At 45.0% G+C, this 27,492-nt stretch overlaps 1 protein-coding gene across 1 annotated transcript; it reads left to right on the top strand.

Moving 5' to 3' along the window:
- The first annotated feature begins 26 nt into the window (after nt 1-26).
- On the top strand, nt 27-27,266 carry LOC308461954 (uncharacterized protein). The gene is made up of 16 exons (XM_080979124.1): nt 27-1,691; nt 4,768-5,559; nt 6,622-6,704; nt 7,701-7,857; nt 8,715-8,876; nt 8,990-9,115; nt 9,469-9,689; nt 12,098-12,232; nt 17,108-17,114; nt 20,211-20,738; nt 22,565-22,647; nt 23,973-24,129; nt 24,807-24,968; nt 25,085-25,210; nt 25,748-25,968; nt 26,705-27,266. Exons 2-16 carry the CDS (start codon nt 5,143-5,145, stop codon nt 27,015-27,017), a joined length of 2,898 nt encoding a protein of 965 aa, XP_080835250.1. The 5' UTR covers nt 27-1,691; nt 4,768-5,142; the 3' UTR covers nt 27,018-27,266.
- Nucleotides 27,267-27,492: the final 226 nt, after the last annotated feature.

Here is a 27,492-nt window from a genome sequence, read left to right on the forward strand (position 1 = left end):
AGCAGCCCTTAGGTGGCAGTGCTGGACGCTGAAGCTGAAGGACAACATCATTCCAAACCCTGGTCCTAGTCTGACACTAACCACTACACCGCACTGTCTCTCAAATGTGGGCATGCATAATATTTGTTTTCTTGGCTGATTTATGCTGCCTTGGAATCGTTGCTGATGGAAGAGTCACCAAGAAACCAACAGTATAAGAAATAAGCAAAAGATAACAGATATGCAAAACTAGGTTTTGAGTGTGGAGCGATGATGGCAATGCTTCACTTTTAGACACAACCCAGGTAAGGCCCGATTCAAGGAGTTAATAGCAGCTGACTGCTCAGATAAAACAAATGAAAATGACAAGCTCCAGATATGAACTGAAATAAGGGATTGCATCCTTCAATCTTTTATAAGGACATTATTACAAAATCTTAATGATTCATGTATGTTAGCACCTGTTCATGGAAGCTCGGCGCATTCTCGGGTATTAAATATGAGTGTTGGCAAGCTAATAAAAAATAATAGTATGTTATCCAATCTGCATTCCAGCAGCCAGGTAAGACAAAACAAGGGGCTTTCAGAGGCACATCATTATCACTTGTAAAAATTACCCGCATCAGCTCAGCTGCTACTCCTGAGTCAGCACACACGACCCAATGCATATCGCCCTTTATGGGGAATGTCATAAAAAATCACATCTAAATTATACAGCCACCAATTCAAATGACACTTAATAGCAGGAGGGACAACAAATGAAAGTCGAGGACAAGAGTGTCGAGGGGGAAAGGAGCATATTCTCTCAAGGTGTCTTAAGAGGAAGAAGACTGGCAATGAAAACACAGAGCTGATGTCAGTAGAGGAAAATTGAGACCTCTTTTGGGGTAAGACAACAATGGAGTTGAAGAGCAAAGTGTGCTGGCAGAACCTAAACACAATGGATGGCAAATTTTGGGTGAATTCCTGTTGCTTCTCTGAACCAGGATATAGTTGCCTTTCTTTCTATGAAAATGTGGTACCCTATTTCTCAAGTAAACTGGTGGGTTGTCACTCGAAGATGTTGTGAATGGTTGCAATAATCAAGGCGGCAACAAAATTATTGCTGGATGATGCTGTTCTTACAGATGCGGATGACGTGGATATTTGGAATACAGCCCAACTGGTGATAAACCATTCTATGGATGCAATTAGAGGAAAACATGGGTTTCTATTACTTAAGACTGCTGTTTGACCTTTTTGTAATCAACCCATAGAAATGCTCAGTGGGTCCCTAGTTTGGGGACTAAGTGATGTGTCCAGACTCTTCACTAAGAACAGATCTTTTTTTTCCTTTTTTGTGGAAAAAAAACTTCATAAATTTGGGCTTGCATTTGGATCGAATGTTGATTAAAATGCCCCCAGCTGCTCAATATGATGCAGTCACAAAAAGCGGCCGAACTGCTGAGCAACAAAGGTGCATTAAAAAGATCTCATGTTGAATATGGTGTTGAGCTCTCCTGGTTTGTAAAGGAAAGTGCATCAATAAGATATACAGTCCAGAAGATAAATTACAGCTTGAGGCACAGAAGGGAATAAAGCCAGTGGACAAGGTGAGAACTATGAACATGAAGGAGACAATGAACAAGAGCTGCTTGAGGAATTCTCTCTTTGTGGATTCAGATTCGAAGTGACATGATCTGTAGGCCATGGACCAATGTGCAGGTTGGAAGGTAGTTATCCTTTGGTTTTTTTGCAATTCTCCATATTTTCTGTTGCTGTTTTCAGCTCAAAAAGGCATAAAATTCCACCTAAAATTGTGTATCATTGGATGAAATACACATAAATGTCTTTCGGGGGGGGGGGGCAAATAAGTATATAAGCAAAATTTAAATATAATTTTAAAGCATTTTCTTTTTAAAAAAATTAATGTGGAAATGGGACTGAACAGATTTTTGGTGGCTGATAAATAGACTGACCTGTTTGTAAAGAACATAATCTGACAGCTGGCTGGGAGACAGGAATCTAAACATGCTCATTTGCTAGAGCATTAATTTCCGTTCTTCCATTAATTTCTTTATATCCCTCTTTTTAAATGTGAGATTTGTGGGTTGTATCTGATGCTAGCCCTACTCAGAAAAGACCCACTGAAGTTAATTATCATTACTAACTCAGAGTCACTAATTTCAATTGTTGTTGTTGTTTAGTCGTTTAGTCGTGTCCGACTCTTCGTGACCCCATGGACCAGAGCACGCCAGGCACTCCTGTCTTCCACTGCCTCCCGCAGTTTGGTCAAACTCATGCTGGTAGCTTCGAGAACACTGTCCAACCATCTCGTCCTCTGTTGTCCCCTTCTCCTTGTGCCCTCCATCTTTCCCAACATCAGGGTCTTTTCCAGGGAGTCTTCTCTTCTCATGAGGTGGCCAAAGTATTGGAGCCTCAGCTTCAGGATCTGTCCTTCCAGTGAGCACTCAGGGCTGATTTCCTTGAGAATGGATAGGTTTGATCTTCTTGCAGTCCATGGGACTCTCAAGAGTCTTCTACAGCACCATAATCCAAAAGCATCAATTCTTCGGCGATCAGCCTTCTTTATGGTGCAGCTCTCACTTCCATACATCACTACTGGGAAAACCATAGCTTTTACAATTAGTTTACTCTGAATAGAAGTTTGGTGAATGCAGACCTGCACCCCTTCATTCTCTTAGATAAAGATTGCCTGCTTGGCTAATGTAATTTTTTGATGAGTAATGTTGTAAAATAAAGTGATATATTATGCTTTAGGACACCATTCTAAGCTCACTTATCTGGGAGTAAGCCCCACACGAAACCAATGGGACTTACTCCAGAGCAGACAGTGCTAGGCTTATACTGTTAGCTATTAAAAGGTATATAAACACTCCACCTGTCAGACAGGTGCACCTCTGCAGTTCAAGAGAGAAGCTTATAAAGATTTAAGACACTTCTGAAATCTTTAACAGGAGAAGCATATAAAATGTTTTTACAAAGGCCGGTTTTGCCAGCATCAATTGTCTGCCTTTTCCCACACCCTTGGTGTATTTATTAGACTTGCAAGTAGGGATGGGCAAAGATGTCCAGTTTGGTTTCTCTTCATTGCTGATTTTTCCAATCTTAAGCTCTGTTCTCCACATTTCCTCATCAGTTTGAAATTTTATGAAAAGAATCCTAATGAAAATTCATCCACGTTATAGTGTGAATTTCTCATAATATGCACATTTTTGTATGCAACTTTCCTCAACATACACCTTGTTGCAAAGCAGTTTCCCCTAAAATAATGTATCTTTGCAACTTTGTATGTGCACACTTGTGCAGTAGTGTGTGCATTTTTGTACACATTATGTGACATTGCAAAATTCGGTGAAGTGCAGATATCAAAGGATGCTTGCATTTTGGTTTGCATCTTGTTCTGGAAGGCATGGATTAGGCCAGGGGTAGACAACCTAAGGCCTGAGGGCTGGATGCAGCCCAATCGCTTTCTCAATCCAGCCAGCGGACGGTCCGGCAATTAGCGTGTTTTTACATGAGTAGACTGTGTGCTTTTATTTAAAATGCACCTCTGGGTTATTTGTGGGGCATAGGAATTCGTTCATTTTTTCCCCCTTCAAAATATAGCGCAGCCCACCACATGGTCTGAGGGACGGTGGACCGGCCCATGGCTGGAAAAGGTTGCTGACCCCTGGATTAGGCAGATTCGCCCTTAAATGTGAGACAAATTGAATGAAAGGTTACAAGATTCAGGGCTTTTTTAGTGTATATAAAGTCAAGTAGTGCATAAGATTGTGTGTAGTGTGGAGAAATTGGATAGACAGACTTTTTCTCTCCCAGAACTTGGAGACATACATGAAGCTGAATGTTGGAAGATTCAGGGCAGACCCAAAGAAAATGCTTCTCCACCCAGCACAGTTAAACTGTGGGATTTGTTCCTTCAAAATGGAATGATGGCCACCAACTTGGATTAGACCAACTCATGGAGGACAAAGTTAGCAATGGCTACTAGTCATGACGGCTATGTTCTCCCTTCACTGTTGGAGGGTGTATGCCTCTGAATGCTGGTTGCTGTGATTCACAGGTGGGGAGAGCGTTGTTGCACCTAGGTCTTGCATAAGCATCTGGTTGACCATTATGAGAACAGGATGTGGACAAGATGGTCCTTTGGCTGATCCAATGGGGTTCTTCTTATTGTCTCATGGTCTTAAACAGGCATAGGCAAACTCCGGCCCTCCAGATGTTTGGGACTACAATTCCCATCATCCCTAGCTAACAGGACCAGTGGTCATGGATGATGGGAATTGTAGTCCCAAACATCTGGAGGGCCCGAGTTTGCCTATGCCTGGTCTGAAAGAAGGCAACTGTTCAAGTTCACAAGTCTTCAGACTATGTGTTGATTTCATTTATTTTTAAACGTTGTACACCGTTTAATTGTCAAATCTTTGAATGTCTTACATCAGAAGTAGATGTTCCTGTTGTGATCCATTGTGGATCATTGTGATGGTCCATTGTGGATCACTTCTCAATGATGAGTGTTTCCATGTTACCATACCTCCACAATACCAGTCCACATCATTCTATGAAAAGGGGAGGGCAGGGTTGATAGAAAGTTACATGTTGTGGTCTTATTGCAGGAAGCAGCTGTTGGGAGAATCGCTAATTTTTCAGGCTGCATTCATTAGGAAGTAAGTCACTGAGTTGAAAGGGACATATTATTATTATTTTTAGTAGACATGCTTACAACTGATTTGTTGTTGTAAGAATCCAGAAAGACACCCAAAAGTGTAACTTCTCTCGCAACAGTTGCTACTTGGGATCCCCATGCTCCATTAACGACTGCTGCTTAATGGTGATGAAAGATCTCTTTGATGATGCTATAAAATGAACACTGTAAATGGTGAGGAATTGCTAATGATGAGTCCTGACTTATCTAAGCCGTTTGGATTTTTTTTATGGGGAAGATGCCTCCTGATGGGCAGTTAAACCACAGGCTGTGAGATGTAGAGAGGAAAGCTGGCACAAACTTTCCCAAGAGAAACTGGCTTGGCAACACCCAAGATGTGGAGTATAAAAACCCACTAGTGGGGAATGACAGCTTCACTTCCTTGCAAATTTGAGGCTATCTAAGCTGCGCAGATCTGCTCAAGTGACCCAGGTTTTGGCTTCCCAGCTGGTGCCATGGCTTCCAAGTACTATGCTCAGACCATATCTTCTGGGTCTGTCAAGGGTGGGGCTCTAACTCGGATGTCTTCTGTCCATTCCACCGGCTCATGCAGAGCACCAAGCCTGGCCTTTGGCAGCAGGAGCATCTCCACCTCTTCCATGAAGCTGGGAGCTGGGAGCATTTGCTCACCTGGGCCTGGGTTTCTTGGAAGCTACGGCTGGCACGATGAAGGGATCCTTAGTTGCAATGAAAAGGAGCTGATGCAGTGCTTGAACGACCGCCTGGCCAGTTACCTGGAGAGAGTGCGCTGCCTGGAGCAGGAAAACGCCAACCTGGAATGCAAGATCCGGGAGTGGTATGAATGCCAAGTCCCCTACGTCTGCATCGACTTTCAATCTTATTACAAGATCATTGAGGAACTCCAGCACCAGGTAACGGTCGTCGTGAATATTTTGCATGCAGTGCAGGAATCCTGCCCACAGCCATCCCTGGGTGGGCTCGAACCACTAACCTTTTGGTTAGAAGCCAGATGCACTGACCCTTTGCACCACCTGTATTAACTATGGACAGCCTTATTCTTCACAATGTTGTCTAATCCCCTTTTAGGTAAAGGGACCCCTGACCATTAGGTCCAGTCGTGACCAACTCTGGGGTTGCAGCGCTCATCTCGCTTTATTGGCCGAGGGAGCCGGTGTTTGTCCTCAGACAGTTTTTGCGGGTCATGTAGTCAGTAGGACTAAGCCGCTTCTGGCGAACCAGAGCAGCGCACGGAAACGCCGTTTACCTTCCAGCCTTACCTTACCTTACCTATTTATCTACTTGCACTTTGACATGCTTTCAAGCTGCTAGGTTGGCAGGAGCTGGGACCGAGCAATGGGAGCTCATCCCGTCGCAGGGATTTGAACCGCCGACCTTCTGATCGGCAAGTCCCAGGTTCTGTGGCCTAACCCACAGTGCCACCCACATCCCTAATCCCCTTTTAAAGCCATCCAAATTGGAACCCCCATTCTTACATCTTGTGGTAGCAAGTTGCTTGGTTTAGCTATGTCCTGTCTGTGCAGGAAAAGGTCCTTTGTTTTGTCTGTTCTGTTTCTTACACCATCCGTTGAATGGCCTAGAGCTCTAGGATTATAAGATGCTGAGGAAAGCATCATCCTATCCACGTCCTTTATGCCATGTTATGCACCTCTCTCATGCTCCCACCTTACTGTTTATCTAAGCTAAAAAGCCTCAAACATTATAACCTGCCCCAGCCACCTGTTCCTTTTGGTTGGCCATGTCTGGGGTGTGGGGAGGGGTTGGTGGGGGTTTTTTGTTTTTTGTTTTAAAAAGTAGCATCCATAAGAACTCCACTTGTCTATTGTTAGTTTTAATAATGTTCCAGCCCCAGCCCTTTTGGAGAAATCACTCTGATTTTCTCTCCCTAACTTTGTAGCCCCCTGCTTTCTTTGCAACTTTAAAAACAATTCACAGCTCCGCAATTTGTTCTCCAGATCTTGTGCGCCAAGACGGACAATGCCAGGCTGGTCTTGGAAATTGACAATGCTCGCCTAGCTGCTGACGACTTCAGGACCAAGTAAGTCCATCTTATTCAGAGCAAGAACTCGTGGCAGAGAGGTGATTTCAAATTTACTTGGGCCTCTGGTGTTTTAATACCAGTCTTACTGTATTGTAGATATTACGGTTTAATGAAATATCTCCCTATTATACTGCTTCATAATAAGAATATATCTTATGCATTTTCAAAGTTGATATAAATGCTTAAAAGCTGGAGAAATGTATCCCAATAAAGTAAAAGCCTACTAAGTAATCATAACTCATTTGCAGCAATTCTACCAAATATAAATAGGTAAATGTATAAATATTAAATATTGGAACAATAGAAGACTCTTATGATTGAAAATAATAGAAAGCCCACATCTTCTCCTGCAATTTCATTTTTAAAAATGTGGTCTATGCTTGAGTCAAATAAAATACCGTATTTTTTGCCCTATAGGACGCACTTTTTCCCCTCCAAAAATGAAGGGGAAATGTGTGTGTGTCCTATGGGGCGAATGCAGGCTTTCGCTGAAGCCTGGAGAGTGAGAGGGGTCAGTGCGCACCAACCCCTGTCGCTCTCCAGGCTTCAGGAGAGCCCCACTGCCAGCCCCACAAGCTCGGGGGACAGCGGGGAGGCGCAGGGGGACAGACATGGTTAGAAGGCTGGCGGAGGGCTTCCCCCTCCTCCAGCCCCGCAAGCTCCCAGAGCGATGCCAAAACTGCACGCAGCTTCGGCATCGCTCTGGGTCCCGTTCTGGGGGCTGGGGGAGGGGGAAGCTAGGGCTTCCCCCACCCCAGCCCCGCACCTGGGGGGGAAATAAAATTTTTTTCCTTTATTCCCCCCCCCCCCAAATCTAGGTGTGTCCAATGGACCGGTGCGTCCTATAGGGCGAAAAATACGGTAAATAAATTATAAACCTGGGAAAGGCCCCTCATACCTTCCCCACAAATGACGACTCCTTGCTTCTTCTTTTCCATGCTGAAATAGAAAAGAACCTTGTGCTTGTTGTTTTTAACATTTACTGTTCCAAAGGTACGAGACAGAGCTGGCTCTTCGCCAGAGTGTTGAGGCTGACATCAATGGGCTGCGCCGAATCCTGGATGAATTGACTTTATGCCGGTCTGACCTGGAAGCTCAGCTTGAATCCCTTAAGGAGGAACTCATTTGTCTCAGGAAGAACCATGAGGAGGTAGTAGCAAACTTTCGCTGGGGAAAAGGTGACAAAATGCCACCTTGTGTTGTTGTAGACACAATCACATTCCACATGCAAATGAGGGTCTCCTTTCATAGGCGTGCCATCATTGTATTGAGAAGGGTGGCCAACATGGCACTATCTGGGTGTTCTTGTACTACAAATCCCATCCAGTTTCGCCAATAGTCAGGGATAACGGGAGCAACAACCCAAAATATCTGGAAGGCAACAAATTGGCTACTCCTGTTGCTGAGGATCAACTGATAATATCTCTATAATAGCAGCAGATGACCAAAAATGAAGCATTGAGGGCACATTGAGAGATTAAGCTGCCCTCACCTGCTCCATGTTTATGGAACTCTCCCTGAGATTTTCCTCTTCTGGTTTTCCAGAGTCCAACAAGCTACACCTGCTGGAATTCCCTCTTCTACCCCATCATTAAAGGGGCAGGAGCCCTAACCTCTTTTTCACTAGGCCACCTTACTTGTGGCAAACATGGGTCTGGGTACTCTGATCACAATTCCTCTAGTAGGCAATGGGAGGAGGAAGAGAGGCAGTTGGCAGGGGGTACTGAACACTTCCAGGTGTCTACAGCTTCTCCTTCCACCCGACACAAATCAGGATTCCCAGCTGCATCTTAACTAGAATGGATAGAGAAACATAGTGTGGCAGGTGCTGTAGCAGGAGAAAAACAGCATGTGTAAAGAGGAGTTAGCCTCTCTCATGTGCTGCTTTAAATCAAACCCTCTATGGAGGTACAGTGTCTCTTACTCACTCCTTGCTATAGAGGTCCACATCAAACAATGACCACCCAGAAATGTGCATTATGAAACATGGGCCTTCTCATCCTCCAGGAAGCAAACGGACTGCGCTCAAAGCTTGGGGCCAGAGTTAATGTGGAGGTGGATGCTGCCCCGTCGTGCGACCTGAACAAAATCCTGGATGAGATACGGAGTCAGTATGAGAGCCTGGCTGAAAAAAACCGCAGAGACGTTGAGACTTGGTTCACTTCTAAGGTGGGTATCCTGAGAAGTCATCTCTAAGAGATAATGTAGGACCAGTGGTTGACCTTAAAATGGAGGTGCATGCCCTCCCTGTCTTATCCTTTTTACTTTCCTGCTTGTTTTAGATGGAGGAGCTGAACCAGCAGGTGATCTCCAGTGGTGAAGAGCTTCAAACCTGCCAGTCAGAGATCATTGAGCTGAGGCACACTGTCCAAGCCCTTGAGATTGACCTGGATGCCCAACAAAACATGGTGAGTCAAGAGGATAATATTTGGGGGTGGGTGGGTGTGAGAGGATCTTGCCTTGTGCAGCCCAGATGACCATCTGCTACCTCCAGGAGCAACACTCCATGCCTTGTCTACATAAATAGTTTTCTTGAAAAATAACCTGACATGAATTTTGTGGGAATGTTGAGGAAGGTCGGAGAGGATATATTCATTTTGTTTATTTCTCCCATCACTGGATCGTAGCCTCTTCAAGGCCTATGATTCTTTGAAACTTATTACCTGGGGAGGCCTAGAAACATGAGATCAGTTGACTGTGCATAAAGAAGAGAAATCATCCTGCTCTCCATTCAAAATTATCTCTCTTATTCCCCTCTCAGAAAAATGCTCTGGAGTGCACCCTGCAAGAAACGGAGGCCCGCTATAGCACCCAGCTGGCCCAGCTCCAGTGCTTGATCAGCAACATAGAAGGTCAGCTAGGAGACCTCCGGTGTGACATGGAGCGCCAAAGCCACGAGTACAAGATTCTCCTGGATGTCAAGACACGCCTAGAATCAGAGATCACAACATACCGACGTCTGCTGGAAGGAGAAGATTGCAAGTATGTATAACTCAAACGGGCATTGCGTTTGTACAGCTCCATTTTAAGGTTGTTGTTCTTTCTACTGTTTACTATTAGATTCTAATGAATTATTGAGTATCGCTTTATTTTGATATAAGTAGAATATTTTAAAGTTATTGTGGCTTTTTTGCATTGGATCAGATTGTTATTATTAATGTTTGATGTTTTATTATGTTTTTATGTGTGTTGGAAGCCGCTCAGAGCGGCTGGGGCAATTCAGCCAGATGGGTGATGTATGTATGTATAAATAAATAAATTAGTTAGCTAGCTAGTTAATTGGTTTGTTAGCTAGTTAGTTATTATCAAGCATTAGACAAAGTGAGGTCTAAAAGTTATGAAGTTCTCTCTGAGGTGGTAAATCTGTGTGTGGACTGTACAATTTCAGGTGGCAGGATGGACTGTTCCAACAAACAAATAACAAGTTTCCTACAAATAGAAAACCACCAATAATAATAATAATAATAATAATAATAATAATAATAATAAATCATTTGTACCCAGCCCATCTGACTGGCTTGCCCCAGCCACTCTGGGCGGCTGTGTGATTTGTATTGAGAAGCATTCCATTCAGTTCTGTAGGGCCGTGCCTGCAGTCTGAATAATAATAATAATAATAATAATAATAATAATAATAATAATAAATTTTATTTCTATCCTGCCCTCCCCAGCCGAAGCCGGGCTCAGGGCAGCTAACAACAATAAAACAGTACAACAGTACAACACAACACAACACTAAAATCATTCATTATAAAATTAATTCAAATCAAACCAATGGCAACCATTGTGCCAGAGCTCCGCGAAGATTGCTGAAGGAGGGAGTCAGGCTGTGCCCTGGCCAAAGGCCTGGTGGAACAGCTCTGTCTTGCAGGCCCTGCGGAAAGATGTCAAGTCCCGCAGGGCCCTGGTCTCTTGTGACAGAGTGTTCCACCAGATCGGAGCCACGGCCGAAAAAGTCCTGGGTCTAGTTGAGGCCAGCCTAACCTCTCTGTGGCCTGGGACCTTCAAGGTGTTTTTATTTGAAGATCGTAAGTTCCTCTGTGGGACATACCAGGAGAGGCGGTCCCGTAGGTATGAGGTCCTAGGCAGTATAGGGCTTTAAAGGTTAAAACCAGCACCTTAAACCTGATCCTGTACTCCACCGGGAGCCAGTGCAGCTGGTATAGCACCGAGTGAATGTGATCTCGCAGCGAGGACCCGGTAAGGTATGAAATGGTACAGCCCAGCCACAGGGTTACAATACTGGGCCTTTGTGTTTAACAACAACAACAACAACAACAACAACAACAATTTATACCCCACCCATTTGGCTGGGCTTCCCCAGCAACTCTGGGCGGCTTCCAACAAAATATTAAAATACAGTAATGCATCAAACATTAAAAGCTTCCCCAAACAGGGCTGCCTTCGGATGTCTTCTAAAAGTCTGGTAGTTGTTGTTCTCTTTGACATCTGGTGGGAGCGCGTTCCACAGGGCAGATGCCACTACCGAGAAGGCCCTCTGCCTGGTTCCCTGTAACTTGGCTTCTCACAGTGAGGGAACCTCCAGAAGGCCCTCGGCGCTGGACCATCAATCAAAATTGCCACCTGAAGATGTCAACTAAAGCCTCATTTCAAAGTGAATGTGGGGTTCCACTTGGGAAAAAGATCTGAGGCATTCTAATATCTCAGGACTTCTTGAGTTGTTGGTTTTTTTCTTAGAACCTCAGAAAAAGAAGACCACTTTCCAGAATTTTCTCCATATATTGTCCACCATTTTCATGGTGGCCACTTTCCACACACCCACCCATCCAATGCCCCAGAATGCACAAAATGGAAGATACAAAATGCTGACCAGGTGGAGAATCTGCTGCAGAACTTCTCCTCCTGGAGAAATTTGGCAACTTTTTTTTTTTTAAGGTGGGGGTAGCCATTACCTGCAGCAATAGCACAGCCTCTTTTGCTTTGTTGTTATTGCCACTGTTGCAAGTGGTGGTGACAGCAACGCTGCTGGCATCCTGGCTGCCATTTTGCCTTCATCAATGCCTGGGACTTAAAGCATTATGTGAGCCCTAGAAATGTAATTGGATTCCAAGACCCGGGCAAGATGGTTCATGGGAGTTGTAGTCCAACAAGCCCCGGAATGCAAATTGTAGTCTGACAGAATTGCATGCAGATCTCCTCTACTCAATAAAGTTGTGACCTTAGTTAACTCAGCAGCAACAGGAAGCAGTGTCTTCCTTTTTATTCTGTGTGTGGACTCAGAAATTAAGGGGCACCACCATTGCTCCTATTTGGGAAAAGATGGGGGAAATTTTCAGGGGTGGGAGGACAAGGGGCAGCTTTACGGGATTAATCATGTTGTGCCAAATTTCGCCTTCCCATTTTCACCCCTAATCTCTTGGCAACCTCAGGCTCCCTAGGGCTCCGTGTGTGCCAGAATGTCCCCCTCCAGTCTGTGCTCCGGTCCCCCAGATCACCAAAAAGATTCGCACCATCACAGAGGAGATTAAAGATGGGAAGATCATATCGTCTCGGGAACAAGTCCAGCACCTCACCCTCTAAGGCAACAATACATCAAAAACGAAGCCAATCCGTCCAGGCAGAAGGGAGAAATCTTCATTCTGTTATGCCACTGCACATATTTTCAGGGCTAATATTCTGCTTTCTTGATCGTGCCTCAGTACTTCGGTGCCTATGTTAACTTTTCATATCAAAGAGTCGCTTCACTTCAACAGTGATTCAGCCACTGGGATGAAATATCAGCATTTTCAATAAACCTTTGTTTGTCTTCCTCCTATCGCATGGAGAAATGTTGGCTTATGTTGTCTTTCATTTGTGCTAGCCTCTATCATTTCTTGCTTAGAAGCTACTGGTTCTGGTTATTTAACTTTATCTGACAAAAGGATGTGTGCCAGTTATAGCATCAAGGACAAAAACTTAATAGTGCGATCTTGACCATGGCTATCTATCATCTGAACCAGAGTCTTCCCCAGGCCAATACTGGGCCCCTGAGGCAAGGGGTATGACATCCTCTTTCTGGCCTTGTAGGTACAGTGGTACCTTGGGTTAAGAACTTAATTAGTTCTGGAGGTCTGTTCTTAACCTGAAACTGTACTTAACCTGAGGTACCACTTTAGCTAATGGGGCCTCCCACTGCCGTCGCGCTGCCGCCACACAATTTCTGTTCTCCTCCTGAAGCAAAGTTCTTAACCCGAGGTACTATTTCTGGGTTAGCGAGGTCTGTAACCTGAAGCGTCTGTAACCTGAAGCGTCTGTAACCCGAGGTACCACTGTATAGGCTAGAAGAGAAATGAAATGCCTATCTGAGACTATCATAGTACCATGGCTGGAAATTCTCAAGTGGATGCCTGATGACTTGTTACTTTTAATTTGCCAAGAAGCCCCAGTACTTCACCTCCTGCCACCTATCTGAAGCAGTTCTTCAGGCTCTTCCCCTAAAAGAAAAACTTGCTCAGGCATAGTCCTACATCTTCCACAACACTAAAATAAATGAATTTAACAATCCTGAGTTGCTCTCATCCATTGGAATGTGATGCTCACTGATATACTTCCACTAACTAGGGACATTCAAGCTCCAAACAAAATAACAATAATAATATTTGTTCCCCAGCCACTCTGGGAGGCTTCCAACAAAAGATTAAAAATACATTAAAATGCCAGACATTAAAAACTTCCCTAAGCAGGGCTGCCTTTAGATGTCTTCTAAATGTCAGATAGTTGTTTATTTCTTTGACATCTGAAGGGAGGGTGTTCCACAGGGCAGGGGCCACTACTGAGATGGCCCTCTGCCTGGTCTCCTGCAGCCCCCAAACGATGAACTACTTCTGCTAACATTTGTATCCATGAAATTCTAAGTACTAATGCAAGAACACATTTTCTATATGCAAAATGCTGTCCAGCAGTTTCCCAGTCTATAAATGTACAGATGAAACCAAAGGGAAGGCTGTGAAAGACATTCCTTTCCCAAATTATTTTTTATTAATTTTCCAAATTATTACAAACCAAACCAAATTAATTTAATTTAATGCAATTCCTTAAAATCAAGTTTCCCACTCCTGTTCCGAACATATGATCATCTTCATTTCCTCACATTGCCACATCATTTCTTATTTAGAGTTCAGTTGACAACCTTCACTAGCCGTTAAACATTCTTCCAACTGGCCATTTTTTTCAGCTTACAAACAGCACCTCCGTTACATCTTAAAAATAAGTAATCTGTTTCACGTTTGTAGTCCTTCATATACATTGTTGTTCCAGATCTGGTGTGCTGTTAGAGTTAATTACTATCTTCCATTGTTCAGTTATTTGCAGTGTTTATCTGGATGGTACAAGGTCGTATTCCATTCCTTCCACTGTTTACTGACTAGTGTAGGAGCTGCGGCCATAAATAACTCACAGAGTGCATGTCCAGTCTCCGCCATTAAAATTCTGCTCTGGAGTTCTTCCTTGGCACACAGTTAAAAACAAGATCTTGTCTCAATTTCAACCTCTTTACCAGATCTGTCCAGCAGCCATTCATTCGTTTTTCACTGCACCAACAGCACTCCTGGTCCAGTCCAGGAATAATTTTTAATAAAGTCCATTCAGCCTCGGTCAAGGGGGGAGGGCATAGTAAAACCTTGTTAAATTCCTTGTTGAGCATAAATCAAAAGCCTCCCCCCTCTTGGGCTTCCGGTTTAGCACGGACATCAAAAGAGAAGCGCGGAATGACCGCTCTGGTAATTCCGAGCAGCGTGGGGTTTTTTTTAGAGGTCTGTAAGGGCTCTACAGACCTCAAAACCTCAAGGGGAATACCTTGGGGGGCGGAGCTCCCAGCGGCGCCCAGACTTGCTCTCCTGCTTCTCGGGTTTTTAAGTAGGAATCTGAGGATGGGATAGAGCTGCAGGCGCATATGTAACAAGATTTGATGTTTTGTTGGTGGGTGTTGGTTGGTGATCTTAAATCTCAATAAGAATAATTTTTAAAAAAAGCCTCCCCCCTCTTTTCCGAGGTAACAAACGGAATAGCATAACAGCAGCTACTCACGTCTCTTTCATTTTGCAGGGGACAGCAAGAAGGAGACCATTTGAAAACCATATGAAACCACAAAGCACCTTGTCCTCCCCCTTCCTTTTCCAACTGTTGTAAGGATTCTCAAGTTCCAAAAAACCCACATTCAGATACCTTCAAAGCTCCAATCCCAGTCCTTTCGGCAGCTGATTGATTGCAGCCCATGGATATGCCCAGGGGCGCCTCTTGATTGATACCAATTGTCCAAATTATGGAGAATCAAGCACAAATCAAGCCAGGGACAGAGGCTCATCCATGACAGGGACACACTCCCAGGTCGCACCTGCTCTGCCTTGTGAAAGCTATTTCTAGTTAGTCCACAGCTGATTGCAGACAGTCTTGTCTGGATCTGGCAGTGGGATGTATTGAGATGTAGCAAGACCGAGGACAGGTATTTGGGTGGCTTGGGTGCACCAAGCCTTGCTGAGAAAGCCAGCTACTACAGAAGGCTGCTGAATGGTTCATCTGAGACCAAATGAGCAGAGATCCTTTCCTAAGAATCTGCCCACAAAAGATAATTCAGGGTTCGGGAATGAGAAGGGCTGAGCAAAACAGTGACAATAATAATAATAATTTATTATTTATACCTCTCTCATCTGGCTGGGTTTCCCCAGCCACTCTGGGCAGCTTCCAACAAAAGATTAAAAATACATTAAAACATCAGTCATTAAAAACTTCCCTAAACAGGGCTGCCTTCAGATGTCTTCTAAATGTCAGATAGTTGTTTATTTCTTTGACATCTGATGGGAGGAAGTTCCACAGGGTGGGTGCCACTACCAAGAAGGCCCTCTGCCTGGTTCCCTGTAACTTTACTTCTTGCAGTGAGGGAACCGCCAGAAGGCCCTCGGCACTGGACCTCAGTGTCCAGGTTGAACGATAAGGGTGGAGATGCTCCTTCAGGTATACTGGACCAAGGCCGTTTAGGGTTTTAAAGGTCAGCACCAACACTTTGAATTGTGCTTGGAAACGTACTGGGAGCCAATGTAGGTCTTTCAATGTGGTCTTGGCGGCCCCTCCCAGTCACCAGAAAAAAAAGGGAGGCTCTGGAGGGAGCTGTAACACAGAAAATATAGTGTGAGCTTTAAGCAGCCTCTTGCTCTTTTGTAGACCAAGGCATGGCAAAGAGCTTCTTATAGCTGACCCAGGGTCCAATAAGAAATTGGGGGTGGAGCCAAGCTTAACATGTGGAGAAGACAGCCTACTCATAATGGGCTGTGTCCAAACTAATGCGGCAGTCCTAACTTATCAGGGAGGAAGCCTCATCAACAGTACAGATAGGGGAGAAATTCAATTTGATTCTCATTTAGAGACAACTGACCTGATTTGCGCTTTCTGAAACAGTACAAGGATCAAAAACACAGCCACCCTTCAAATTTGCACTTCTCTGAATTTTGCAATGCAGTTTTTCAGTCAGGTAGCATATACAGAAAATGCATATATACTGGGGAAGTGTCCATAAAACTGCACATATTGTTGAAAATGGCATGCAAAATGTGTTATTTTAAGGGAAATCACTTTGCAGAAATGTGTACAAACGTATCCATTCTGAGAAAACGTGTTGTGGAGTTTTTGTTTTGCTTTTAAATTGCAAACTGAGGTAGAAATTTAAGACTGGGGAAACCTTGGAAACTGAGAGAAACCAAAATTGACAGATTGGTACTATCTCGATTTAAACGTAATGGGATTTACTTTTGAGTAGACCTGAACAGACTTGCACTGTAAGTCAACAGGACCAGATAGTCACAACTTCATTCCTGCTGATTCATAAATGCAACTAAGGCCACATTAACACCGTACTTTTAAAACATCATTATACCACTTTGAACAGTCATGGCTTCCCCAAAGAATTCTGGGATCTGTAGTTAAGGGTGCTAACAGTGGTTAGGAGCAGCTACAGTTCTAAGAGTACTTTAACAGTCAGTTCCTCATCCCAGGAAACTCTGCAAATTGTAAGGGTTCTGTGAGAGGAACGGGGGCCTCCTAACAACTCTGAATGCCCTTAACAAACTACAGCTCCCAGAATCCTTTGAGGAAAGCCATGGCTCTTTAAAGCGGTATCACCGTGTTTTAAATGTATGGTGTGAATGTGGTCTAACTTAGCCTGGATCAAGTCTTAGCACACCAAGGCAGTTTTCTGCAGCAGCTGGTGGTAGAGATGCCAGGAAGGATCCCTCTTTGAGTAGAGCCCGTCTTCCTGACTCACAGTTGACAACCAATACAGGAAGCCAATGCACACACCAACCTCAATCCCCTGCTGTTTTCACCAGTGCTATACTGAACAATTGCTATTTATAACATTTCTATGTATCATCCCTACTCTGGCTTATGTCTTGTGCACCCCCTACTTCCAGATCTGTGGTATGTGAAGCATTTATGAATGGGGGAATGCATCACAACATGTGCTCGCATTTCTTTTCCGTACCATTAAATAAATTTAACCTGCCTGTACAGATGTGTGGGGTAGGCATGGGGAATATCAGTTCAGTGCATGTGCCTTTTGATGAGAGCCAAGCTCTGACAGCCTCCTGCATTTAAAAATTATGTGCTGCAATTTCTGGGCACAAAGGACTCAGCTACACTCAGTCAGTTATATTGTTGTAACTGCATTGTAAAAATGTGGCACCAGATGGTGCTGTAGAGCAAAAAAAACTTTGTCTATGCAATTTTACATAGTGGGTTTTTTGTTATAATGATTTAATTTATGACTTATTTATAGCATGTGGTTTTTTCCTGTGTGTAGATCCAGCCAAATTTCTTCTCCAGCAGAACGTCTGTCATTCTAAGTTATACATTGGCTATTCTAGCAGGAAATGGGAGTGAAAATACACACCTTATGCATAGGATTTCTCTTTCGTTATACAGCGGTACCTCGGGCTAAGTACTTAATTCGTTCCAGAGACCCGTTCTTAACCTGAAACTGTTCTTAACCTGAACCACCACTTTAGCTAATGGGGCCTCCTGCTGCCGCCGTGCTGCCAGACCACGATTTCTGTTCTCATCCTGAAGCAAAGTTCTTAACCTGAAGCACTATTTCTGGGTTAGCGGAGTCTGTAACCTGAAGCGTATGTAAACCTGTAGTTGGATAGAATTATATCTGCAAACTGAGCTCTTGGTCTCCATTCTACTAACACTACGTCTTGCTTGATCTCTTGGAATCTTGACTCACTAGTAAAAAAAAAATAGTTCAGCAAGATTTTACTTTGATGTTTCTCACCCCACATTTTACTTTACTGTCATACTGTAATTGCCCCTTTCCACACTTCTGCTTGCGAACTACCTAGAGATCTTTAATTAGAGACTTGGGTCACTTCCAGATGCTGAGCATTCACCCTGATTCGTTGGCACAAAGTTTGCAGGGAGATTTTGTTGTTGTTGTTGTTTAGTCGTTTAGTCGTGTCCGACTCTTCGTGACCCCATGGACCAGAGCACGCCAGGCACTCCTGTCTTCCACTGCCTCCCGCAGTTTGGTCAAACTCATGCTGGTAGCTTCAAGAACACTATCCAACCATCTCGTCCTCTGTCATCCCCTTCTCCTTGTGCCCTCCATCTTTCCCAACATCAGGGTCTTTTCCAGGGAGTCTTCTCTTCTCATGAGGTGGCCAAAGTACTGGAGCCTCAGCTTCACAATCTGTCCTTCCAGTGAGCACTCAGGGCTGATTTCCTTAAGAATGGATACGTTTGATCTTCTTGCAGTCCATGGGACTCTCAAGAGTCTCCTCCAGCACCATAATTCAAAAGCATCAATTCTTCGGCGATCAGCCTTCTTTATGGTCCAGCTCTCACTTCCATACATCACTACTGGGAAAACCATACCTTTAACAGGGAGATTACACGATATCAATTGTTTACTAAGTGTTTGTTCTGAAGTTGTATGATGCTGCAACATGCAATTGTTATCCCACATAAATCCATCATTTTCCTTACTGTAAAAAGTTTGATTTCTTTTACAATAACACCCAATCCACTTCAATCGTGCAATATGCTGCTGAATCCCACCCACAAAATACTGACAGTCTGGAAGCACCCTCACTGAGTTTGCACTAAAACGTTTTGAGGGGGATGTTGGCAGGGTCAATAAATACATTGTGAGCAAGACTAGGGTCCCCTTAAAGTAGGAAAGGCCAAAGCTTGACTGTTACAAGCAGAGAATAATTCCCCTGAAGCAAAACTGGAGGAAACAGTCCACCTGGTCCACAGCCTGTTGCTGTTTTCCTTCTTCCTGAATAACAGTGTCGAGAAATTAATAAGCAAAATAATATTTATATAAGTATTCATTTGATTCCATTGATGAATTGCTCCCCATAAAATATCTAAAAGCGATTTTACAGCAAAAACATCAAGAATAATAAACAATGCCATATGTAAAAGCACACAAAAATGCTATTATGCATATATATATATATATATATATATATATATGAGAAAAACCTAAAAAACTAACTTTCAAATCCAGTACATATACAGACTGGGATAGCAATCTGCACTTAAAAGGCTTTTTTTATTTCATTAGTTCATTCATTTGCATTATGTACTTAATGGAATGCAAAGTACTTCCAATATTCAGGGGAAAGTGGTCAGAGTTGCATGTAAAATGTTGGCTTCAACTGCAGTCTTCTCACCACAACAGATCGTCCTGCCCTTGTCTACAAACCATGCCTTCTGACCCAGAGAAAAGTCAAATCACAAATAGAGAGAGCCAAAAGAGACCTTGGAGGTCCTCCATGTCAATCCCTTGCTGAATGCATGATCCGCAGTATGGGATGCAATTACTGCATTCCCGGCAGATCTGTTCCATGGCTGAACATCCTGTTCAATAAGGCAGGAAGCAGACTAGGAGAGCAGATAAGGCTGGCGGACTCAGTATAGGATCTGCAAGTCTCTTCTGCTGTAAAGACTGCGCACATCTGGCAGAAGAAGCTACCTGGGTGTCCTTTCACCAGTAATGAGGGCAGAGCAGGAGATATCTGGAGTAGAATTTCCAGAAGGCCTCAGGTTCATGACTGCTGTCTACCAGAGATCCTGACTTGGCTTTTCAGTTGGTCAAAGTAGGGCAGAAGGAGGGAAAGGGGCAATCCCACTGCGAAACACCAAGCCCATAATTCTGCTCAAATGACCAACGCCCAGGGACTGAAGGCTGGTGTTTGATGCTGACAGACCGCTTTGGTGGCGTCCCATAAAAACTGTCATTCCAGGGACTCAGCCATCAAGCAGAGTTCTGACTCTGCAAGTGAAGTGTGAGGCGGAAGGGCAAATTTATAAGCCAAGAAATGTCTTTCAAGCAAGTAACGAGCAGGCTAATGAGAAGCCAGGCAGGAATCGCCACAAATATTAACGAGGAGAAAGCCTCGTAAAGGAGCTAACACCCCAGTGCTCATGGTATAAAAAAGCTCTAGGAAGGAGATCATCTGTCAGACTTGGGTTTCATGGGTCTCTTCACTCATTTCCTCCATCTAGCTGCTCCTTTCAACCATGGCTGCCACCACTGCCACTCGCACTTGCGGGTCTCTCAGGGGCCCTTGCCGGGTCACGACAAACTGCCACCCAAACAGCGCTGCCTCAGTCAACTGCCGGCCCGGGCCTTGCCTTCCTCCTCGCCGATCCAGCGTCTGCCTGCCCCCTCCAGGCCATACGGCCTCGTCTCTCCACAACAGCTGCCGAAGTGGGGGCCACATGACATCTACTCGCCTTCCACCTCCTAGCATGGGCTCCTCTTGTGTCCCTCCACCCTGCATCCCTCCTCCTGCTCGCCCTCTGAACTGCTACCCTGTCAGCCACAATGAAGGGATCCTCAACTGCAATGAGAAGGAAACCATGGAGTTCCTGAACAGCCGCCTGGGGAACTATCTGGAAAGGGTGCGCTGCCTGGAACAGGAGAACGCTGACCTGGAGTGCAAGATCCGAGACTGGTATGAGTGCGAAAATGCTTACGTGTGCACCGACTTCAAACCTTTTTACTGCAACATTGACGAGCTCCAGCAACAGGTAAGGAATGGCTCATGGGGGGCAATTATCCAGTTTCATGGAAACTTTGGTTATTTATGGAGTCTTCTGGATTTATTTGGTTTTAGAGTGGTTTTAGAGTGCGGCAGTAAGACTGGTAACTGGGAGCAGCTGCCGAGACCACATAACACCGGTCCTGAAAGACCTCCATTGGCTCCCAGCACAATTCAAAGTGTTGGTGCTGGCCTTTAAAGCCCTAAGTAACCTCAGCCCAGTATACCTGAAGGAGTGTCTCCACCCCCATCGTTTAGCTCAAACACTGAGGTCCAGCTCTGAGGGCCTTCTGGTGGTTCCCTCACTGCAAAAAGTGAAGCTACAGGGAACCAGGCAGAGGGCCTTCTCAGTAGTGGCGCCCGCCCTGTGGAACACCCTCCCATTAGATGTCAAGGCAATAAGCAACCATCTGACTTTTACAAGACATCTGAAGGCAGTCCTGTTTAGGGAAGTTTTTAATGTTTGATGCTTTATTGTATTTTTAATATTCTGTTGGGAGCTGCCCAGAGTGGCTGGGGAAACCCAGCCAGATGGAATTATCATTACAAGGAAAGGGTGAGAGTCATTCTGTCCTTGCTTCAGATCTGCCCTTTGATGCAAGCTTTAAAGGGGTAGCTGAAGACTCATTTTTTAACATTTTATTTATACTTTTCAGGTTTATACATTTCACTAATTTTACAATCATTTTCACATTTCAAAACTTGACTTCCTCCCCCCCACTTTCTGCAGTTCCTTAATTTTTTTCCAATATCTTCTGCATATCCAAATTAACTTAATTTGCTCATTTACTCATCTACTTTAAATATATACTCTCATAAAACTGCAGGTTATTACCATAATCCTGCCAATGTTCTTATCTGTTTACAATTTGGCTGTAAATATTCAATAAACAAATTTCCATTCTTTTATATATACTTTGTTATCTTGATTTCTTATTCTTCTGGTAAATTTTGCCATTTCTGCATATTCCATAAGTTTTTGTATCCATTCTTCCTTTGCTGGGACTTCTGCTTCTTTCCATTCTGGGGCAAGTAATATTCTTGCCACTGTAGTTGCATACATAAATAAGTTTCTATACAGTTTAGGTAGTTCTGTCCCTATAATTCCCCAAAGAAAAGCTTCTGGGTTGTTTTTCACAAACGTTATTTTGAACATCCTTTTCAATTCATTATATATCATTTCCCAGGAAAGGAAAGGAAGGAAATGATGGGAAATAAAGACTCATTTCTTGCCCCCTTCAGGTGTCTGCCCCCATGCCCTTAAGGCAAGCATAGGCAAACTCTGCCCTCCAGATGTTTTGGGAATACAATTCCCATCATCCCTAACTAACAGGACCAGTAGTCAGGGATGATGGGAACTGTAGTCTCAAAACATCTGGAGGGCCGAGTTTGCCTATGCCTGCCTTAAGGCAAAAGAAAGTCACACATTGCAATATGGAATTTGTTCTCATGGTGTAGTGATGCCCATCAACCTGGGTGTCTTTAAAACGGGATTGCACAAATTCATGGAGAAGGAGGCTCTCAGTGCCTAACTAGCCATGATGATGACTATGTTCTCTCTCTGTTGTTGGAGGCAGCAGACCTCTGAATGCTGGTGGCTAGGAACCACAAGTGGAGAGGGCATTGTTGCATTCAGGTTCTGCTTGTGAGCTTTCTATAGATATCTGGTTGGTCACTTCAGGTACAGGATGCTGGGCTCAATGAGCCTTTGGCCTGATCCAGCAGGAGCTATCCTTTGGTGATGCTCTCCATCTGCTCCCACCTAATCCATCTGGCTGGATTAAAATGAAATATCTCTGGGGGGTTTCTTTCCAGATTTGCTGTACTAAGGCTGACAATGCAAGACTCTGCCTGGATATTGACAATCTCAAAATGGCTTCTGATGACTATTGCACCAAGTAAGATACTTTTTTGGCGGAGGGGTGGATCAAAGCTAGCCAACCACTCTCATCCTGCATGTTGTCATACTCCCCCCACCCACCCATGGTATCATTCAAACCAGCCTGTGTTACTATGATTCCCAGGAAGAGAACAGGGGCTCACCGATAGCAGTTTTGTAGGGAAACCAGGCTGAAAACAGTGGCTGCTGATAGTACTAAGGGTTGCCAGATCACCACTTTCAAGCTAAATTATTATTGGGAAGTGTTGATGTCTCTTCTACAAAGACCCAGGCAGTTCTAAAATGAGGACTGTTTTGCTAAGAGATAGCCAGCAGCGCTAAGAAGGCAAGCTTCCACATTAAAGGGGGAAGTTCAGTGGAACTCAGATTAAAATTCCGTTTGGAAGTCCTCTGACAACTGGTTGTACATTTTTGTACCAGGAACATATCAACATAAGCCTGAAATCATTCATTGGTTTACAACAGGTTTAAGGCCCTAAGAATAATTGTCCAACTGTCCTGTCCCCCACAAAAACACAGAGAATGCACACATAGTATCACACTCCTTGATTTCAGAAAAGACACATACAAAATCACTCACATTTTAGCAGCCCCATAACATAGCTGTTAACGTTTCCCTTTTTTTAAGGGAAATTCCCTTATTCTGAATAGGATTCTTTGCAAGAAAAGGGAAAAGTTGACAGCTATGCCCCATAAACATGCACCAGAAAAGGCATGGACACACAGACACACATTTGTTGATCACCCTGCCACCTAGAATACAAAAGCTTAGGGCAGTTATCCATGTCTGCTTAGAGGTAAGTCTCCTTGAGGTGTGTGGCACCTACTCAAAGCAGAGATGGATCCAGATCTGGCCCACCCTCCAAGGGCCATCTTTGTCAGCTGGATAGGGCAGCCAACCCATCAATCAATCACCAGGTGTCAAACTTCAGAGGAGGAATTGAGAGCACATTTGTGTGCTCATCATTCTTCTTTTTCTCCTTTACAGATTGACTTTAATTTAAATTTGGGACTGGAAAGGAAGAATCATTGAAGCTAGGGCTTGGTCCCAAGCTGGGGCTGCAAAGATTCCTGCTGAAAATAGGACTTGCTTTTGGTGTTTACTGCAAGTCCCACTCCCAGTGGGGATTGTCTCCACACAGGCGCTGCTGAGCAGAAGCAATCCCAGTGGCTTGCTGTGCTCTGGATGAGCTTAGAGTCGCAGCAGAAAGCGAGAACTGCTGCCCACTGGAGCTTGGATTGGTACTCAGCAGTCCTTGGTCCAGGTTTAACATTCCGCCCTCTCAGCTATGCTGCAATAATCTGTCTTTCCTCCCCCTGAAGGTATGATTATGAGCTGAGTCTGCGTCAGAGGGATGAGGCTGACATCAATGGCCTTCGGAGAGTGCTGGATGACCTCACCCTATGCAGGGCTGACCTGGAAGCTCAGCTCGAGTCCTTGACTGAGGAGATGATGTGCCTGAAGAAAAACCATGAGGAGGTATGCCCCAAACATCTCTTCTACCAAGCCCAGAACAGGTGCTGAACCACGGGTGAAGGAGCATAGATCTTTGGAGCTGGAAGTGCACTGGGATCATCTTCTAGTCCATGGGTAGTCAACATGAGGTCCTCTGGATGTTGTTGGACTACAACTCCCATCAGACCCAGTAAACATGGCCAGTGGGCAGGGATGATGAGAGTTGTAGTCCAGCAACATCCAGAAGGTATCACATTGGCTACCCCTGGTCTAGTCCAGTTCACATAAAAAACCAGGGACATCTACCCACCCAGTCCACCTTGAGATCGGTCTTCACAATCTAGACCACCAACAGAGATAAGGGCATTCCAGGATAAATACATGCAGAGTTTTGGACAACTTATGCAACCAACCAATACACAATGGGTAAAGGGCAAAATCCCTAAGGGTCACCAACCACTAGAGTAAATTTCCATCCAGTCCAAACTATGGCCATCTGTGTTCCCCTTCCACTGAATCTCCCCAAATCAAAATTCCATAAGGATCCAAGTTCTAAGCAGGAAAACGATTTGCAATACCAATCTACCATCAAAGAGCCAACCAAATTATATTCAGCAGTCCCTTTGAATAAGTGATATGCAAATGATGATAAATGGCTCCAGATATACTCCCCTTGCCTTCCTCTTTGTCCCCTCCTGCAGGAGTCCTGTGCCCTTCGCTCCCAGCTCGGTGACCGCATCAATGTGGAGGTGGATGCTGCCCCATCTTGCAACCTCAACAAGGTCCTGGACGAGATGCGTTGCCAGTATGAGGCTGATCTTGAAAAGAATCGCCGGGAAGTTGAGGACTGGTACTGTACACAGGTAGGTCCTCCTCCTCAGTGGCCAATTCCATCCCAATCAGGTGTCTCACTGACCATCTTTCATGGCAGAACTCCCGTGACCTTCTAATTTCTGGGCTTTTTTAAAACATTCACCAGATGGAAGAGCTCAACAGGGAGGTGCTCTCCAGTGGAGAACAGCTGCAGTGCTGCCAGACAGAAATCATTGAGACAAGACGTTGTGTTCAAGCACTGGAGATTGACCTACAGGCTCAGCAGAGCATGGTGAGTAGGAATCCAGAATGCTCAGTGTTGGGTACGTTGTTCAACAGTACTATTTGCATGTTCACACTATCTTGTGAATCGTACTCCTGTCATGCCTTTCCCCTCTCTCCTTCCAACCCATTCTCTGCTCTACCCTCTAACTCTGAAGCTTCCCCTTCCTCTGACACTTTGCATCCAGGCTGGTAGAGGTCCCCACAAATCACTGCCCCCGTCTCCCAAGTCAGACTCCAGACTCCCTTCCCCCCATGCACACGCATCAGCATTTTGCCAGTCCCCGTCAGTGCCCTCCAGATGTTATTGGACTCCAACTCCCATCTACCCCAGACAGCAAGGCCAAGGGCCAGGGATGATGGGAGTTGTAGTCCAACAATATTTGCAGGATATCAGGTTGGCTACCCTTGCATTATGGCACCATTGTGTTCGTTTAGCTGTGTGGGCAGAACATGCCCTGATGAATTTCTCTCTCTCTCTCTCTCTCTCTCTCTCTCTCTCTCTCTCTCTCTCTCTCTCTCCCTTGCCTTCTTCTCCGTCTCTTAGAAAGGGGCTCTGGAGGGCACTTTGCAAGAAACAGAATCCCGCTACTGCACCCAGCTCTCCCAGCTCCAGTGCCTGATCAGCAACGTGGAGGCCCAGCTGGCCGAAATCCGCTGTGACATTGAGCGCCAGAACTGCGAGTACAAGACCCTCCTGGACGAAAAAGCCCGTCTGGACTGTGAGATCGCCACCTACCGCAACATGTTGGAAGGAGAAGACTGCAAGTAAGTAAGATGAGGGCAGCAGTCGATGCCAGAATGGCCTCTTCTGGATTGATTTGGCTTTAGGCATGTTAACCTCAACTCAGCTGTGATCCAATAAAGTGGGGTGGGGGGAGACAGAGAGAGCCTTCTGATCCCAAGGTGGACCTTCCCTTCGGGTCCACCTTCCAAGGGCCACATGCCAGAGACAAAAGTGGATGGAACAATGAATGCAGTCCCAGCTGCAACAGCTGGCATTTCTAGGTAGGCATCAGAGAGACCCAAATCTGAAATCCTAGAGGACTTCTGTTAGTCAGTGTAGACACCACTGAGCTATTCCCCCCAGCAGAGGATAGACAAGTTGAGTGGATCCACAAGCACCATACATCCTGGAACTTGTACCTGAAACTTCTTCTTCTTTGGCGATCACTCATAGCCGAGTAAGATTGTCTTCCATAAACACGGTTTTAACAACTTACCTTTGCTGTGGTCCTAAGAGCAGCTATTTGGAAACACCCAGTTCAAATCAACGGATGGGCATTTTTGCATCTTGAGGTTACAGCTCACTTCCTGGCCCTTTTGAGGAATAACACTAACTCACACCAAGCTGTCGCTGTGAAAGCATCCACAGCTCCAAGAACACAAGACCCTTTGCTTTAGCTCCTTTTAACATTTGCTCTCTCCATCTCACGTTGGGAAGCTAGCCTTCTCCAGAGACACACTCTTCTTGTCTAACCATGGATGTGTTCTTCTTTTCCAGGCTGCCCAATCGCCCCTGTGATCCAGAGTGCACGACCGCCATTCGATCATCTGTCTGCCGGCCAGTTTGTGTGCCGGAGCCAGTCTGTGCCCCCGTCTGCCCACCAACCTGCAAGCCATGTGTGCCCGTGGTGGAGCCTAACCTGGCTCCCTCATGTGTCAACCCCTGTGGGCCAAAGTTTGTCTCATGTGGCCCTCCACCCTGTGGCCCTCCTCCCTGTGGCCCACGTGGTCCACTGTGCCCGCCCCCTTGCGGCCCATGCCCACCAGGACCACCAGGACCACGGATCAACACTAAGATCTGCCGCATGTGAAATCTCAGCGCCTGGGCACCAAATCCATAGGCAACATGGAACAGACGAGGACCTGAACCTAGAGGGGAGGGGGAATTTATGTACTCCTATCCTATGCTTAGAAAACTCCTCTAGGAACCTTGCTTAAAAAGTTAGGCACATTCTGCCTATAAGGTGGCTCTGGTAGCATGGTTCCTCCCTTCCCTGCTGCTTTCACGCTTTCCGGGATGCACGGAAGATCCTCGGGTGACTTCTTAATAAACGTTTGTTTTCTGGCATACAAAAAATGTGGCATCTGCTGTATGTTTTTCTAAGCAGATGATTGCTTATGACACAGGACCAAGAGTTTCCAGAAGGAGATTAGGTTCTCCAGGGGCAGAAGTGGTGACACTTTTCAGGGATGGAAGGGACCAGAGGCAAAAGCCGGTGGAACAACAAAGGTACATTTTACCTTTGTTCAGTAGGATAGTTAGTACACACATTCAAACACCCCTCT

Source organism: Podarcis pityusensis (assembly GCF_964106645.2).
Source record: "Podarcis pityusensis genome assembly, chromosome: 13".
Lineage (NCBI taxonomy): Eukaryota > Metazoa > Chordata > Lepidosauria > Squamata > Lacertidae > Podarcis > Podarcis pityusensis.